The 13,152-nt window shown below is 41.5% G+C and overlaps 1 protein-coding gene across 1 annotated transcript; it reads right to left on the minus strand.

Annotated features, from left to right (window-relative positions):
• Positions 1-3,982: 3,982 nt before the first annotated feature.
• LOC127250147 (uncharacterized) lies at positions 3,983-4,555 on the minus strand. Its single transcript, XM_051273311.1, has 3 exons — positions 4,366-4,555; positions 4,192-4,274; positions 3,983-4,132 (listed from the first exon to the last, which is right to left on the minus strand). The coding sequence occupies exons 1-3, from the start codon at positions 4,553-4,555 to the stop codon at positions 3,983-3,985; spliced, it is 423 nt and encodes a 140-aa protein (XP_051129268.1).
• Between the last annotated feature and the right edge of the window lie 8,597 nt (positions 4,556-13,152).

Below are 13,152 nucleotides of genomic sequence, written 5' to 3' on the forward strand. Positions count from 1 at the left end.
GCAGCGGTCGGTTGGTTTGTGGTTGGGACTGCGGCTGACGGAGAAGAAGTCAGAGTAACGGACGGTTGAGCCGCGGTCGTTTGAGGGTCGGTTGGCTGGGCTGCAGTCGGTTGAGTAGCGGTCGGCTGAGGGTCGGTCGGCTGGGCCGCAGTCGGTTGAGAAATGGTCGGAACAGTAGTCAGTGGTGGCGAAGGGGTCTCTGAAATAGAAATGATTCAAGTGAAAAAGGGCACATATTTAGAAAAGGAAACATTTGAGAAGGCAAGAACTCACCAAATTGCTCTCTTAAGTATTTAGGCAGCCCACTCGTATCTACTGGCAGAGATGTCAGGTACTCCTCGATTGCTTGTCTATCAATGGCAGGGGCGGCTTTCTGTTTTTTCTTTTTTGCTCCAGATCCGCCTTTGGCAGACGCCGGTCTCTTCCTTCTAGGAGCATAGACCAATCGGGGAGAACCCAACGCCAGTGTTGGGAGCGGGAGTTTTTTTCCGACCAATTGGTCGGTTAGAGGAGCAATCAGAGGCCAGGTGCCCGACCACCAGGTCAGGAAAGCCTCAGCCGATGAGGGTTTAGGACGGAAAGGTAAGTAAGAGTTGCAGGTAATGTAGTCAGTGAGTTGGGAAAGGTAGGTCGGGATGAGCTCGGGGATCACCAGCCCTTCTGGACTTTGAGGTATAAGGTGAGGTCGGGCTAGTGGTCCCGGCAGACCCTGACAGCAACCGAACTGTCGGGCCAAAAATTGAGGATGATAATTAAAGGTATAAAATGATCTATAATTTTTCTTATCCGACCTCTTACTGGAAAATAGAGATCGGGGTTTCATGGCGGAATCCCAGGAAAAGGGATAGGTCGGATGGGGAAGAGGATCAGGATGCGATCGGGGATAAGGTGTATCGGGGTAAAGCCAAAAGAGCTCAGTAGTATACTGTACAAAGGTTTCATATACATAAAAGCGAGAATTCCTACGGTCTTCGGTCAAAATTTGAGTAATAACAGGATCAGATGGATGAAGATTAGAAGAACTGGGGGTTAATTTAGCTAAGGCAAGACCAATCGACCTTTGAGGGTTTGGGGTAATAGGCAATTAGCCAAAAAATGCGGTCGGGAAATATAGGCGAAGCCACAGCTCCAGGAACCAAAATGGTCCCGAAGCAGCTGTGTCCGCCCTCTTGGTATCGCTCAGGCGGGTGCTTACTCGGGATAAACCCTCAAAAAGGTTAGCCAAAAATAAGGTTCCTAAAAAGAAAAATTGGTTGCTGGCCAAATGAATGGCCAGATCGACCTGGGAAGAAAGAACGAGTTTGGAGGGGAGAGAATGATATATCTGTAAAAAGAAGAAATCCAACTAAAAACCCAACTTTGAATTTACATAAAAAGCGTAAGGAAAAGAAACTATACCTGCACAGCCAAAAAAAAAGGAACGCTGTGTGTTCCAACTCAGAGACAGGGGTGCCTTCTTCACCCAGGAACTTGGTGACGAAACTGGTCCAACCCCTATCCTTTTCGGAAAGTTTGGCGAGGGCCCAACTAGCGTGGTCAGGCCAAGGTTCCCGACCTTCGAAGGAGACCAGGACAGGGTCATCGCCCACTATGGGTAAGTGGGCAATGATGGCCACGTCCATGAGGGTAGGACCAATGGGGCCAGAAGGGATGAAGAAGACTCCCATCTGGGGCCAAAAGGCAGCCATTGCCAGCAGGGCCTTGTCGTGGAGATGGAGGGGCTGAGTCAAAAGGAGAATGGCCTTGTCAATGCCTTGCCTCCTCTATTGTGCTTCGAAGTGGGGAAGGAGCCTTCGGTACCATTTGCGATAGGCGTCTTTGGGATCAGTAAGGTGAGTCCTAATACTGTCAAAGAGCCTTTCTAGTTTGAGAGCGGCATCGTTTATAGCCATTGGAGAAACTTGAGATATTACGGATCTCATGCGGTCGGCGTCTTCATTGGTGGTACAGTAAGGGCGAACGGTGGGGGTGAGAATTTTTGAAGCTACGAATGGTATCGATGGGTTAGTCCCATCGAAAGGAAGAGCTGGAATATTTTGGTTGGCCATTTGCGAAGGATATGCAGAGAACGAAGGAGAAGAAATTTCGGAGGGGGATATTTGTTGGAGAGAAGAGAATGGATTCAGGAATTTTGAGTGCGTGAGTATGGAAGAATGAGAGAAGGGTTTTACATAAACCCCATGATATGACATAAAACAGTGTAATGATAGCACTGTGCTACAAACCCCTAAACGTCACATCTCACACAGTCCGATAAGTTACGCTTAGGAGTCGGGCGGGAGGAGGCAAGTTGTTGAGTAAGGAAAACCAATGTGTAGGGTTTTCGAGATTAGGCCTATCAATTGGGCTGCGGACTGGTGTATAGTTCAATGGGCCTGTTGATGGCCGTAGAACCTTAAAATGGGTCTGAATATAAGCCCAAGCATTACTTAGAAATGAGTCTCTTCGGGAGAAAACTGTGATTAGGAGGTCGGTGAATACAGAGGTCGAGCAAAAGAGGTCCGACAAGGGAGATGGTAGGTGTTTCGGTCGGTTGGCAGTAAGGTCGGGCAAAAGGAAGTCGGGTGAAGAAAATGAGACGACTGATGCGGGGCTCGGACAAGTAGAAGGCGGGCAAGAGAAGATGTAACAGCAGGTGTGCAAGTCGGACGAAAAGCAGTTTTAAGACGGTAAGAGAAGTTACAACCGGCGAGCAGATATGAAGGCATGTCCTGGTTGTGGCAGTTGACATAGGTTTTAAATAGGTCTTTTTACGACCTAAAGAAACCATCTTCAATCGACATCAAAATCAGTGAATTTCTTTTGGGGATCATCCTTTTACTTTTACAGTCTTTAATATTTCCTTTTCAGTTTTCTTATGTACCGTACGGTGTTTAGGGATTCTTAAATCTCAGGCATTTATTTTATCAAATTCGAAGATAATTTCTATTTTTGGATTTTACTTTTTATTGTTGAAAATCGGCAACAACAATATTATTAATATTACTAATTATAAAAATTTCAACAAATATTATTATAATATTTTTATTTAATATACTAATATAAAATTAATTAGTATAGTACTCCATCCGTCCCTTTTTAAAGGGGACCTTTAGAGTTTTGTAATAGATTCATAAATAATAGTATTTTATTAGTGAGTGGAAGTGCGTAAGAGATTTTGATATTTTTGCACATTGATTTTTTGTATAAAGTAATTGTATGTGTAATGGTGTCTTTGTAATTTAAATAAAAGTTAAAGGGTATTTTAATATTAGCGTATGATTAATATTACTAAAAAAAGAAAAGAGTACTTTGAAGTGGGACGGACGAAAATAGTAAAAATAGTACTTTGAATTAAGACGAAGAGAATATATTATTATACTATAATAAAAATAATACTCCCTCCGTCCAAATATGGTGCAACATTTGTTTCCTGCACGAGAATTTAAGTGGATAGTATTAAATATGATCATTTGAGAATTAAATGATAGGATGAGAGGGAGAAATTTATTTGAGTAATGGGATGAGATAAAATGTAGAGTAAAAATTAAATATATTTAACTATTTCCTATTTTACAAATGTTAGAATAATTAGTATAAACTGAATTTCTCAAAAATAATAATGGTACATCGTCATATATATACATGAGTTTATGGGCTGGGCTATAAATATAAACATAAACATATATATATAATACATATTTCAACATCTCCCATTAAACTCAAGGTGAGACTGTATAAACCAACTTGAGTTCGCACAAGAACGACTAAAAACGGTATAGGAGATGGGGCTTGGTGAAGCCATTAGCAGTCTGATCAGCATAAGAAGTGGGAGACAAAGAGACGTTGTTTTGAGCAACGTGATGACGAACAAGGTGACAGTCAATTTCAATGTGCTTCATACACTCGTGGAAAACATCATTCGTCGAAATCTTCATGGCGCTCTAACTGTCGCAATGAACAATAGACCGGAAGACTACCGTCTCTATACTTGGACTCTGCACTAGGCAGGGGTATCGGCATGAGCTCTATACTTGGACTCCGCACTAGACCGGAAGACTACCGTCTCTTTCTTATTGCACCAAGACATAAGCGGATCTCCAAGAAAGAATAAAAAACCAGTGGTCAAATGGAAATCGATGGGATCTCCTGCCTAATCAACATCAGAATACCCAGTCAAAACTAAGGACAAACGAGCTGAATAATAAATACCATGAAAGAGAGTGACTTTGATGTACCAAAGATTCCGTAGAACAGCATAATAATGAATCGTCCGAATAGTAGACATAAACTGACTGACAACATGAACAGTATAAACAATATCAGGTGGAGTAATAGTCAGTTAGATTAGGCTTCCTACTAACTAACGATACAAGGTAGAATCACCAAGAGGGACGTCATCCATCGGAGTAAAGCGACAGTTAGAATTAAGAGGCATATGAGTCGTTTTGGAGTCAATGAGATCCGCTATGGAGAAAAGGTCAGAGGCATACTTGGCTTGAGATATACAGTATCCATCAGAGGTATTAGAGATTTCAAGACCAATGAAGTACCGAAGAGGCTCTAAGCTCTTCATTTCAAAGTGATGGTGTAGATGATCCTACAGCTCAACTATACCGGATTAATTATCTCCTGTGATAATCATGTCATCCACATAAAGAAGCAGAATAGTAACTCCACCAGACCTGCGACGAATGAAGAGACCAGTGTCATGATAGCTGGAAGTAAAGCCAAGCTGGAGCAGAGCAGAGCTAAATTTCAAAAACCAAGCATAGGGTGCCTGTTTCAAACCATACAAAGCACGGCGAAGTTTACATACCTTAGAGGACGTAGGAAAACTAGGAGGATGAGACATCTAGATGTCCTCGGAATAGATCACCATTCAAGAACGCATTATTGACATCAAGCTGATGTAGGGGCCATTGACGAGCGACAGTGATATTGATGAGACAATGGACGGAAGTGAGACGAGCAACCGGAGAAAAATTCTCCTCATAGTGGATATCATACAAGTAGGTGTAGCTTTTAGCTACCAAACGAGCCTTGTAGTGCTCAATGGATCCATCAGAGTGGATTTTGATTTGGAATACCCACTTACAATCGATAGGTTTCTTGCTAGGGGGAAGATTAACCATATCCCACGTATGGATTTTCTCCAAATCTTGTAACTCCTCAGACATAGCATGCCACCATAATGGATCCACATATGTCTCACGAAAGAACCTGGGTTCATAGTACAACAAGGTGGCAGAAAAACAATGATAATCAAGTAAATGAGTAGGGAGATGACTAACCCGTGTGGAACGAGGGGGCCAGGATCAGGGTCCGAGGTCGGAGTAGTGTCAGACTCTGGTACTAGTAAGGGATCAGTTCAAGAGTAGTAGTAGGCTCGGGGGTCAGCATCGGTTCAAAAGGCACAACCGGGATGGCGTTAGGGGCAGGAGATGGAGCTGCATCGTCGGAAGGAAATAGAGGTGATGAGGACAAGGTAAAGAAGAAAGACGAATGATCAAAGGGAACTCAAAAGTGGGATAAGGTAGAAAACTTAGTATACTCCCAAAATGTGATATGACAAAAAAAACGTAACCTATTGGACATAGGATCCCAACAACGATAACTCTTATGCTCTATCCCATATCCCAAGAAACAACACAGAAACGTGCGAGGTTTTAACTTAGTGCGCATATAGAGAGAAAGAAGAACAAAATTAACACAACCAAAAGAGTGAGGAAAACTATAATAAGGAGCTTGATTAAATAGTCTTGCAAATGAGCTGACATTACCCATGACAAAAAAAGAAGACTATTTATAGTGTAGACAACAGTAACCGGAGCTTCCCCCAAAAATAAATCCGGACAAGAAGTAGATAAAAGTAGGGTTTGGATTGTATTGAGGATATGATAAAGTTTACGATCGGCACGACCGTTTTGTGGAGAGGGTATGGACAAGAACGCTGGACAATGGTACCCTAATTAGAGAGGAAACAAAGAAAGGAAAAATTTGTATACTCAAGAGCATTATCTATACTAAGAATTTTGATGGTAGAGGAAAACTGGGTTTGTATCATTTTAGCAAATTCCATGTAAATAGAGGAGAGTTCAAAACATTGTCGTATAAATAAATCCATGTAAAGCGTGAATAGCCATTGATAAAAAGTACAAAGTGACAAAAACATTCATAGACAGTGGGAGAAGGTCTCCAAATATCAAAGTTAATTAATGAAAACGGTTTATCTGCTACGGAAGTACTATGAGGGAACGACAAAGCAGGTTGTTTCCAACGAACAATCCACACAATCAAAAGACTAAAAACTAAGAGTACCCAAAAGACCCTAACTAATCAAAGACCTGAGTACTATTTGAGGATGTATGACTTAGACGAAGATGGCACTGAAGGCATGATGGTATAGAGGTGGTGGTTGCATAATGAATTGATAGGGGGCTGAAGTGACTCAAGCTCAAATAAGCGGCCTGTCTTCCAGCCCTTCCCGAGGGTCCTCCCAGTTTGCGCATCCTGAACCTGCACACCAGAAAGATAAAAGATCACAATGAGACTTTGATAAACTAATTGACCAAGGAAGATTAATTTTAAAGTTAATTTGAGAATACAATAGGTATCAAGAAGGGATAAAGACGGGGTGAACACAGAGCTGGTGTGGGTAATGCGGATATGGGTACCATTTGCGGTAAGGATAGAAGTAGGGATGAGGTAGTGGATGCAGAGGTTATAAGGTTTATATCATAGGTCATATGGTTACTACAGACAAAATCAAATACCAAAAAGGGTTACCTGATGTAGTAGACATGGCGGTATTGGAAGAGATAATCTGTTTAAGAAGAGCTTCCAAGTCCTGAATTGTAGGAGGCGCAAACACAAGCATGGAAAAGGCTGTGGGGAATAAGGTACTAGACTGAGAAGGTCTACGAGTATGCCGAGGATTGGAATTACTGCCACCAGAGCGAGGCGGCCTAGTAGAGCAATATTGTATGTTATGGCCTAAAACATGACAATAATGGCACTCCACCTTAGGGCAGTGACCGAAGTCATGATTAGATGACTGACATGGCTTGCAAAGTTGGCGACTCTGAGTAGGATTCTGGGTGGTGACCAAAATAGTAGAATCAAGCGGAGGAATCTTGGCTAGGTGAAGACAAGTTTCTTCAAAGAGAATTTCCTGAATAGCCGCATCCAATGTAGGAAGCGGTGCCAATGTAACAAGGAGTCACGAATTGCCTCATACTCTGGATGAAGAGCCATCAAAATTTGAATGAAGCGAAGATGATCAGGATTGATCTTAATTTGATCCAACCGAAGCCTAATCGAATGCGGAATAAGGAAAATAACATGATCATGGAATAATGCTTAGATAAAAAAACTAAATGTACCATCGGGGAGAAAATCAAATTCCAAGCACGCCGGTGCGAAAATCTCCGGTAACCGCCGCCGCACACGCCGTCACATGCCAGTGAGAAGTCCGATGGTCGGATTTTCGTGGGGCGCATGAGCCATCCATGCACCGCCATTCGCCATGATTTTTTTAGTTCCCTCCGATCTCGTGATGGCACACCAGGTGGTAGTGGCAATTTCGATCAAAAACATTCAGAAGGTAAGGAAACAGACGGGTAATGTGTTTGCATTATACAGGCAGAAATTGGAAGTCTAATACCATATTAGAAGAAGTAGATGACCGTCTCACCTAAAAGCTTAAGCTTTTAGGGATATACATCATTTATTTATTTATCTACAAACGTAAATCAACCAACACGCCCCCTCACGAGCAAGGGGGATAAACGCGACCAAATTAAACTTGCCCGTGGACGATGATATATAGAGGACGGTGAGACTCGAACTCGAGACCTAAGGTTCTAATACCATATTAGAATAATTTCTATAAATTGAATTTTCTCAAAAATAATAATTGGAGTACATCGTCATATGTATACATCTGGTTATGGGCCGGGCTATATACATAAACTTTAATATATATATATATATACAAATATATATAAACAACAAATTTTACATGATGTTTTAGACAGACAGAAAAGAAATATTGCAATGTGTTTGGGAGGGAGAGAGAATATAATATTAATTATAAATACATACATAAATAAAAAACCAACCCTCCTAAACCCACCTCCGTCACCTCAATGTATAGGCATTTCTTTTAATATGCGATTTTTGTATTTAGCAACGCCGTTTGATTGAGGTGAGTAAGGTGGAGTTACTTCGTAAATTATTCCATTTTGTGCACAAAAATCACCAATTGGAGTTTTATATTTTTCACCTATGTCACTTCGAATTCGTTTAATCCGTTTGTTAAGTTGGTTTTCCACTTCATCTTTCACTACAAGAAAATATCATTTTTGTAACGAGATTTTTTCGTCTTTAAATTTACTTTTTCCGTTACTAATGATATTTGGGACGGAATTAATGATGGAATTACGTTAGCTACGTGATCTTTAGTGACGGAATTCCGTTAAAAATATACTATTTTTTAGTAGTGTTTGTACAAAACGAATTTACTTAATGCCTCGTCTTTGCTCTTAAGCAAGTAAACATAACAGTATTTTGTACAATCGTCAATAAATGTAATAAAATATTTATTACCATCGCGCATTTGTATAATTTTCAGATCGCATACATCACTATGAATCAATTTGAGTGGTTTAGTTTCACGATGTATAGTTTGGAAAGATGATCGAATTTTGGAATGTGGTTCAGGTTAGTTAATCGACGAAATCGACTATGCCATAAAGTAGAGGACTCAACAATATAAGCAACAGACTTATTATTATTATTATTATTATTATTATTATTATTATTATTATTATTATTATTATTATTATTATTATTATTATTATTTTCAATTACAGTCATAATACAATATTTGAGAAGTTCATCCTCCACATAACCTTTATCCATATACACTTCTAATTTACGCAAAACAAAATTATCACCATTCATAAGAATATTAACGCCGTGTTTCATCAGAAACGTCCCCGAGACCAGGTTCTTCGTTATCGCTGGCACGTACAGGACATTGATCAGCTTCACAACTCTTCCAAACGTCATTTTCAGAAGCACATTTCCTTTTTCCTTGACTTTAGCAGGAGCAACATTTCTCATGTACATCGTCTCATCATTCTTCGCCCGACTTTATTTAAGACCCTACTACCATTATCAGGCCCATTGGATTATACATCAATCCAATTTATAAGATCATTCTCAAGAAACCCTATACATTGGTTTTTTCTTACTCAACAACTTGCCTCCTCCGGCCTGACTCCTAAGCGTCACTTCTCGTGACGTTTAGGAGTTTGCAGTACAGTGCTATCATTACACTGTTTCATGTCACATCATGGGGTTTATGTAAAACCCTTCTCTCACCCTTCCATATGTACGCACTCAAAATCTTGAAATTCTCCTTTTTATAGGATAACCCCGGGCCTCCATCGGCTGTCCCTCAACCGACCCCCGAGGCCACGTCAGCCTCAGATCCGACCTCCATCATCCGAGGCCACGTCAGCCTCTGATCCGACCTCTATCATCCGAGGCCACGTCAGCCTCTGATCCGACCTCCATTTATCGCGGACTGGTGGTGGCCTGCGCGTTGGTCGATCTCGCACTACCATTTTTTCCTTTAACTCCACTTCGAATGAGCTATCCTTTCTGTCCCACTTCTCAGCCACCATATTTTCGTAGATTGTGAACTTATCATCCTGGTCAAGCTCTTGTTCCTTTGGCTTGCGCTCCTTCCGTTTGTTGTCTCCTTCATCATCCTTTTGTGGGTTCTGTGAAGAACGCACAAAGATCACTGCGGCAGTAGTTACTTTTGAGAAAGGCTGTTGCTCCACTCCCATCGTCACGTATTTGAATCTTCCAGCTTTGATCACCCTCTGGATTTCCTTTTGGAAGTGCGTACACTGGTTTGTGTAATGCGTAAAAGAGTTATGCCACTTGCAGTATGGCCTTCCCTTTATCTCATCCTTTGTTGCCAACCGTTGCCCCTTCGGTATGAGAATTTGACCATCCGCTAGTAGAATATCGAAGATTTCATTTGCTTTGGATGCATCAAACGTCGATTGTTCCAGCTCTTTTGCCCCTGGAAGGGGCTTCAATTTGGAACATACATAGGGCTTGTTGTTTACAATTTCAGCCACCATTTCTTCAGCACCTTCCCCTTGTTCGTCGTCTGGTGCATACATCTCTGTATCGACACTGGTCATTTGACGGAAGTTGTGATCCTTTTCTCTAAAAAAGGATTCTAACCTCCCCGCCTTGGATGCTAAACTGGCCAGATCTTAAACATCGTGGACCGTTAAAGCCTCCCGCAGTCGTGTATGCATATTTTTAACCACCAAATTGGCCATCTCGCTCTCCTCAATGATTGTCGGGCAACGTCCCTTCATTAGTCGTATCCGCTCTATGAATTGATAGGCGGTCTCCTCCGGCATTTGCCTGATTTCCAAGAGGTCTGTGAGTGAGACTGTCGGAAGAGGATTAAAGAACCTTGCATGAAAGGCCGCTTCTAAGCCCTCCCAAGTTTGCAATTGTCCTGGTGGAAGATTATCAAACCAGGAAAAAGCTGTTATGGTGAGCGACAATCCGAACAACTGCAGTTTGTGAAACGGATTATTGCCCACTTCCCCTAGTTGATCCGTGAAATGTTCCACATGCTCAATGGTCGATGATCCATCCTCTCCCGAGAAGGAGTGGAAATTAGGTGGCTCGTAATTCCTCGGGAGGGGATGCTCATTGATGATTCTTTCTGAAAATGGCCTTTGATATGCCAGCCTGTTCACCGTTTGAGGATTCATTCCGAGATGCACCCGCAAGACTTGATCAATGTCTTCCGGATCCACTCTGGGTGCAATAGGGTTGAACACAGGAATGGGATTATGAGCCTGACCTCCCAATCTTTCTTCTCTGGGGACGGTTGGCTCGGCTTTAACACACAGTGGAACATTATTTGGGTATGTTAAAGGAGTCTTTACCTTGTCAACCCTAGTAGTGGCACTTGGAAGAGTGCTATCTACATATGAAAGCCCAGCAAAATTTGCTTGTAATCTGGATGGTGACATCCCTGGTTGTGACTGAGTGGGTTGCAGAGTAACCATTGATAAAGCTTGATCTAGCATATTCTGCATGAGGTTTTGTTGCTCACGCAGCATGTTTTGCATAGCCAATGTTTGCTGATTGTTCAAATGTTGAATATAAGACACCCAATCGGTGGGTGCTTGGGGTACTTCCCCTGCATTTGGCATGACAAGTGGTGAAATTGTTTCTCCCACCGGCGTTGAAGATACTTGGGGCTATAAGCCTGCCATATGGATCCTTCCAATGATTCGGCCGGACCTCAGTCATATAAAATTCTCTCTTGACGTAGGAACAACAATCTTGCCTGACTCCCAGTGTGGTCGCCAAATTGTTGATGCCGATTTTCAAAAATAAAAAGTAAAACCCGAAAATAGAAATTATCTTCGAATTTGATAAAATAAAATGCCTGAGATTTAAGAATCCCTAGACACCATACGATATATAAATAAAATAGGAAAAATAACTACTACATACTGTAAAAGTAAATGGTGATCCCCCAAAGAAATTCACTGAATTTGATGTCGATTGAAGATGTTTTTTGTCAGTTGCGAACCCCCTCTTATATGCCTTCTAAGTCAGTTATCAGATCGTGCACTACCAGTTATAACTGACAGAGAAACCTCCTCGTGTTTACAACCGTCTGAAAACTGCCTTTGGTCGCATTTATATTTAGCAACTGTTTGCTCGACCCTATAACTTTGAAAACAACCTTCGCCTTTTCAGACGGATCATAAATCACCATCCGACTGAGAAATTGTCTGGACCATCCACTGACTGAACCTACCGAATAACCCAATGATTGACCAACCGACCAATCCAGATACTAACTGGTCGCTAGACCAAATGACTAATCAGTCGCCCACTCGAGCGACCACCATTCAGTCCCTTCAAACGGCGGAACAACCATTCGTCCAGACGATTCATCGATCGCCCAATCAAGCGACGACCATCCAGTCCCTTCAATCGGCTGAACAACCATTCGTCCAGACGATTCATCAATCGCCCAATCAAACGACCACCATCCAGTCCCTTCAATTGGTTGAACAATCATCCGTCCAGACGATTTAATCAATCGCCCAATCAAGCGACCAATTGACCGTCTTTTCAAGCGTCTGAACTACTGTTTGACCAAATGACCGGCCAATCGATCAGTCGATTAACAGGTCGTTTAATTAAATGACCAATTAACAGACCTTTCTTTCAAATAGGCCCCTAGAAGCCCACTTTCCTCTTGTCTGACCCCCGTATCGACCGTTTCATCTTTCTTCGCCCGACCTTATCTTGTCCAACCTCCTTATCGGCTGTCTCATCCTTCTTCGCCCGACTTTATTTAAGACCCTACTACCATTATCAAGCCCATTGGACTATACATCAATCCAATTTATAAACCCATCCTCAAGAAACCCTATACATTGGTTTTTTCTTACTCAATAGACTCAATCTTAGTATCAATCCACAAACACAAGTTAATTATCATAAAATTACTTGCAACGCTGTATCGCCTCATGCAGCGCCAAAGTGAATATACACAGCAGGTACGGGTGACGAACGACCTGCCAACGAACAAGTTGAAACAAAAAGATAAAGGGTTACTTAATAGTACAAATTCACCGACCAACAACTACAATAATCTTTAAATTATAAATGTATAAGCTACCCAACAAGATATACAAGACAAAAAGCCACCCAATCAGGGTTCCACATAAATAACATTGTCGCCACATCATGTATTATTATTTTGATTCACTAACAACCATAAAACATGTGTGTCATAAAGCGGTTGGAACCAAAATTGATTTCACATAGATAACATCACCAATATAACACTTTCATCTCCTTCTACTTGTGTTGTGTGACTTACCAATAAAGCTGAGAGTTAAAATAGATTTGTGCAAAGATAACATCAATTAGAGTTTCGATAGCCGGGGTTATGGCATTCAACATCCAAGCAGTCGGATATATCCCTCTTTAGTTTTAGGAACTCATGGCACAACCTACATCAATGTAAAATCAAAGTTTGGAAATGTACTAAATCTACATCATCATCCGGGTTTAAATGTAAGATTTATTTAC

Source organism: Andrographis paniculata, unplaced genomic scaffold, assembly GCF_009805555.1.
Source record: "Andrographis paniculata isolate CXL003 unplaced genomic scaffold, ASM980555v1 Contig37END, whole genome shotgun sequence".
Lineage (NCBI taxonomy): Eukaryota > Viridiplantae > Streptophyta > Magnoliopsida > Lamiales > Acanthaceae > Andrographis > Andrographis paniculata.

Coding starts and splice junctions, on each gene's coding strand:
- LOC127250147 (XM_051273311.1), bottom strand. CDS start 4,555: ATGAAGAGCTTAGAGCCTCTTCGGTACTTCATTGGTCTTGAAATCTCT. Junction 4,275..4,365: donor GATGGATGACGTCCCTCTTG/GTGATTCTACCT, acceptor TCATGTTGTCAG/TCAGTTTATGTCTACTATTC. Junction 4,133..4,191: donor CAAAGTCACTCTCTTTCATG/GTATTTATTATT, acceptor GATGTTGATTAG/GCAGGAGATCCCATCGATTT.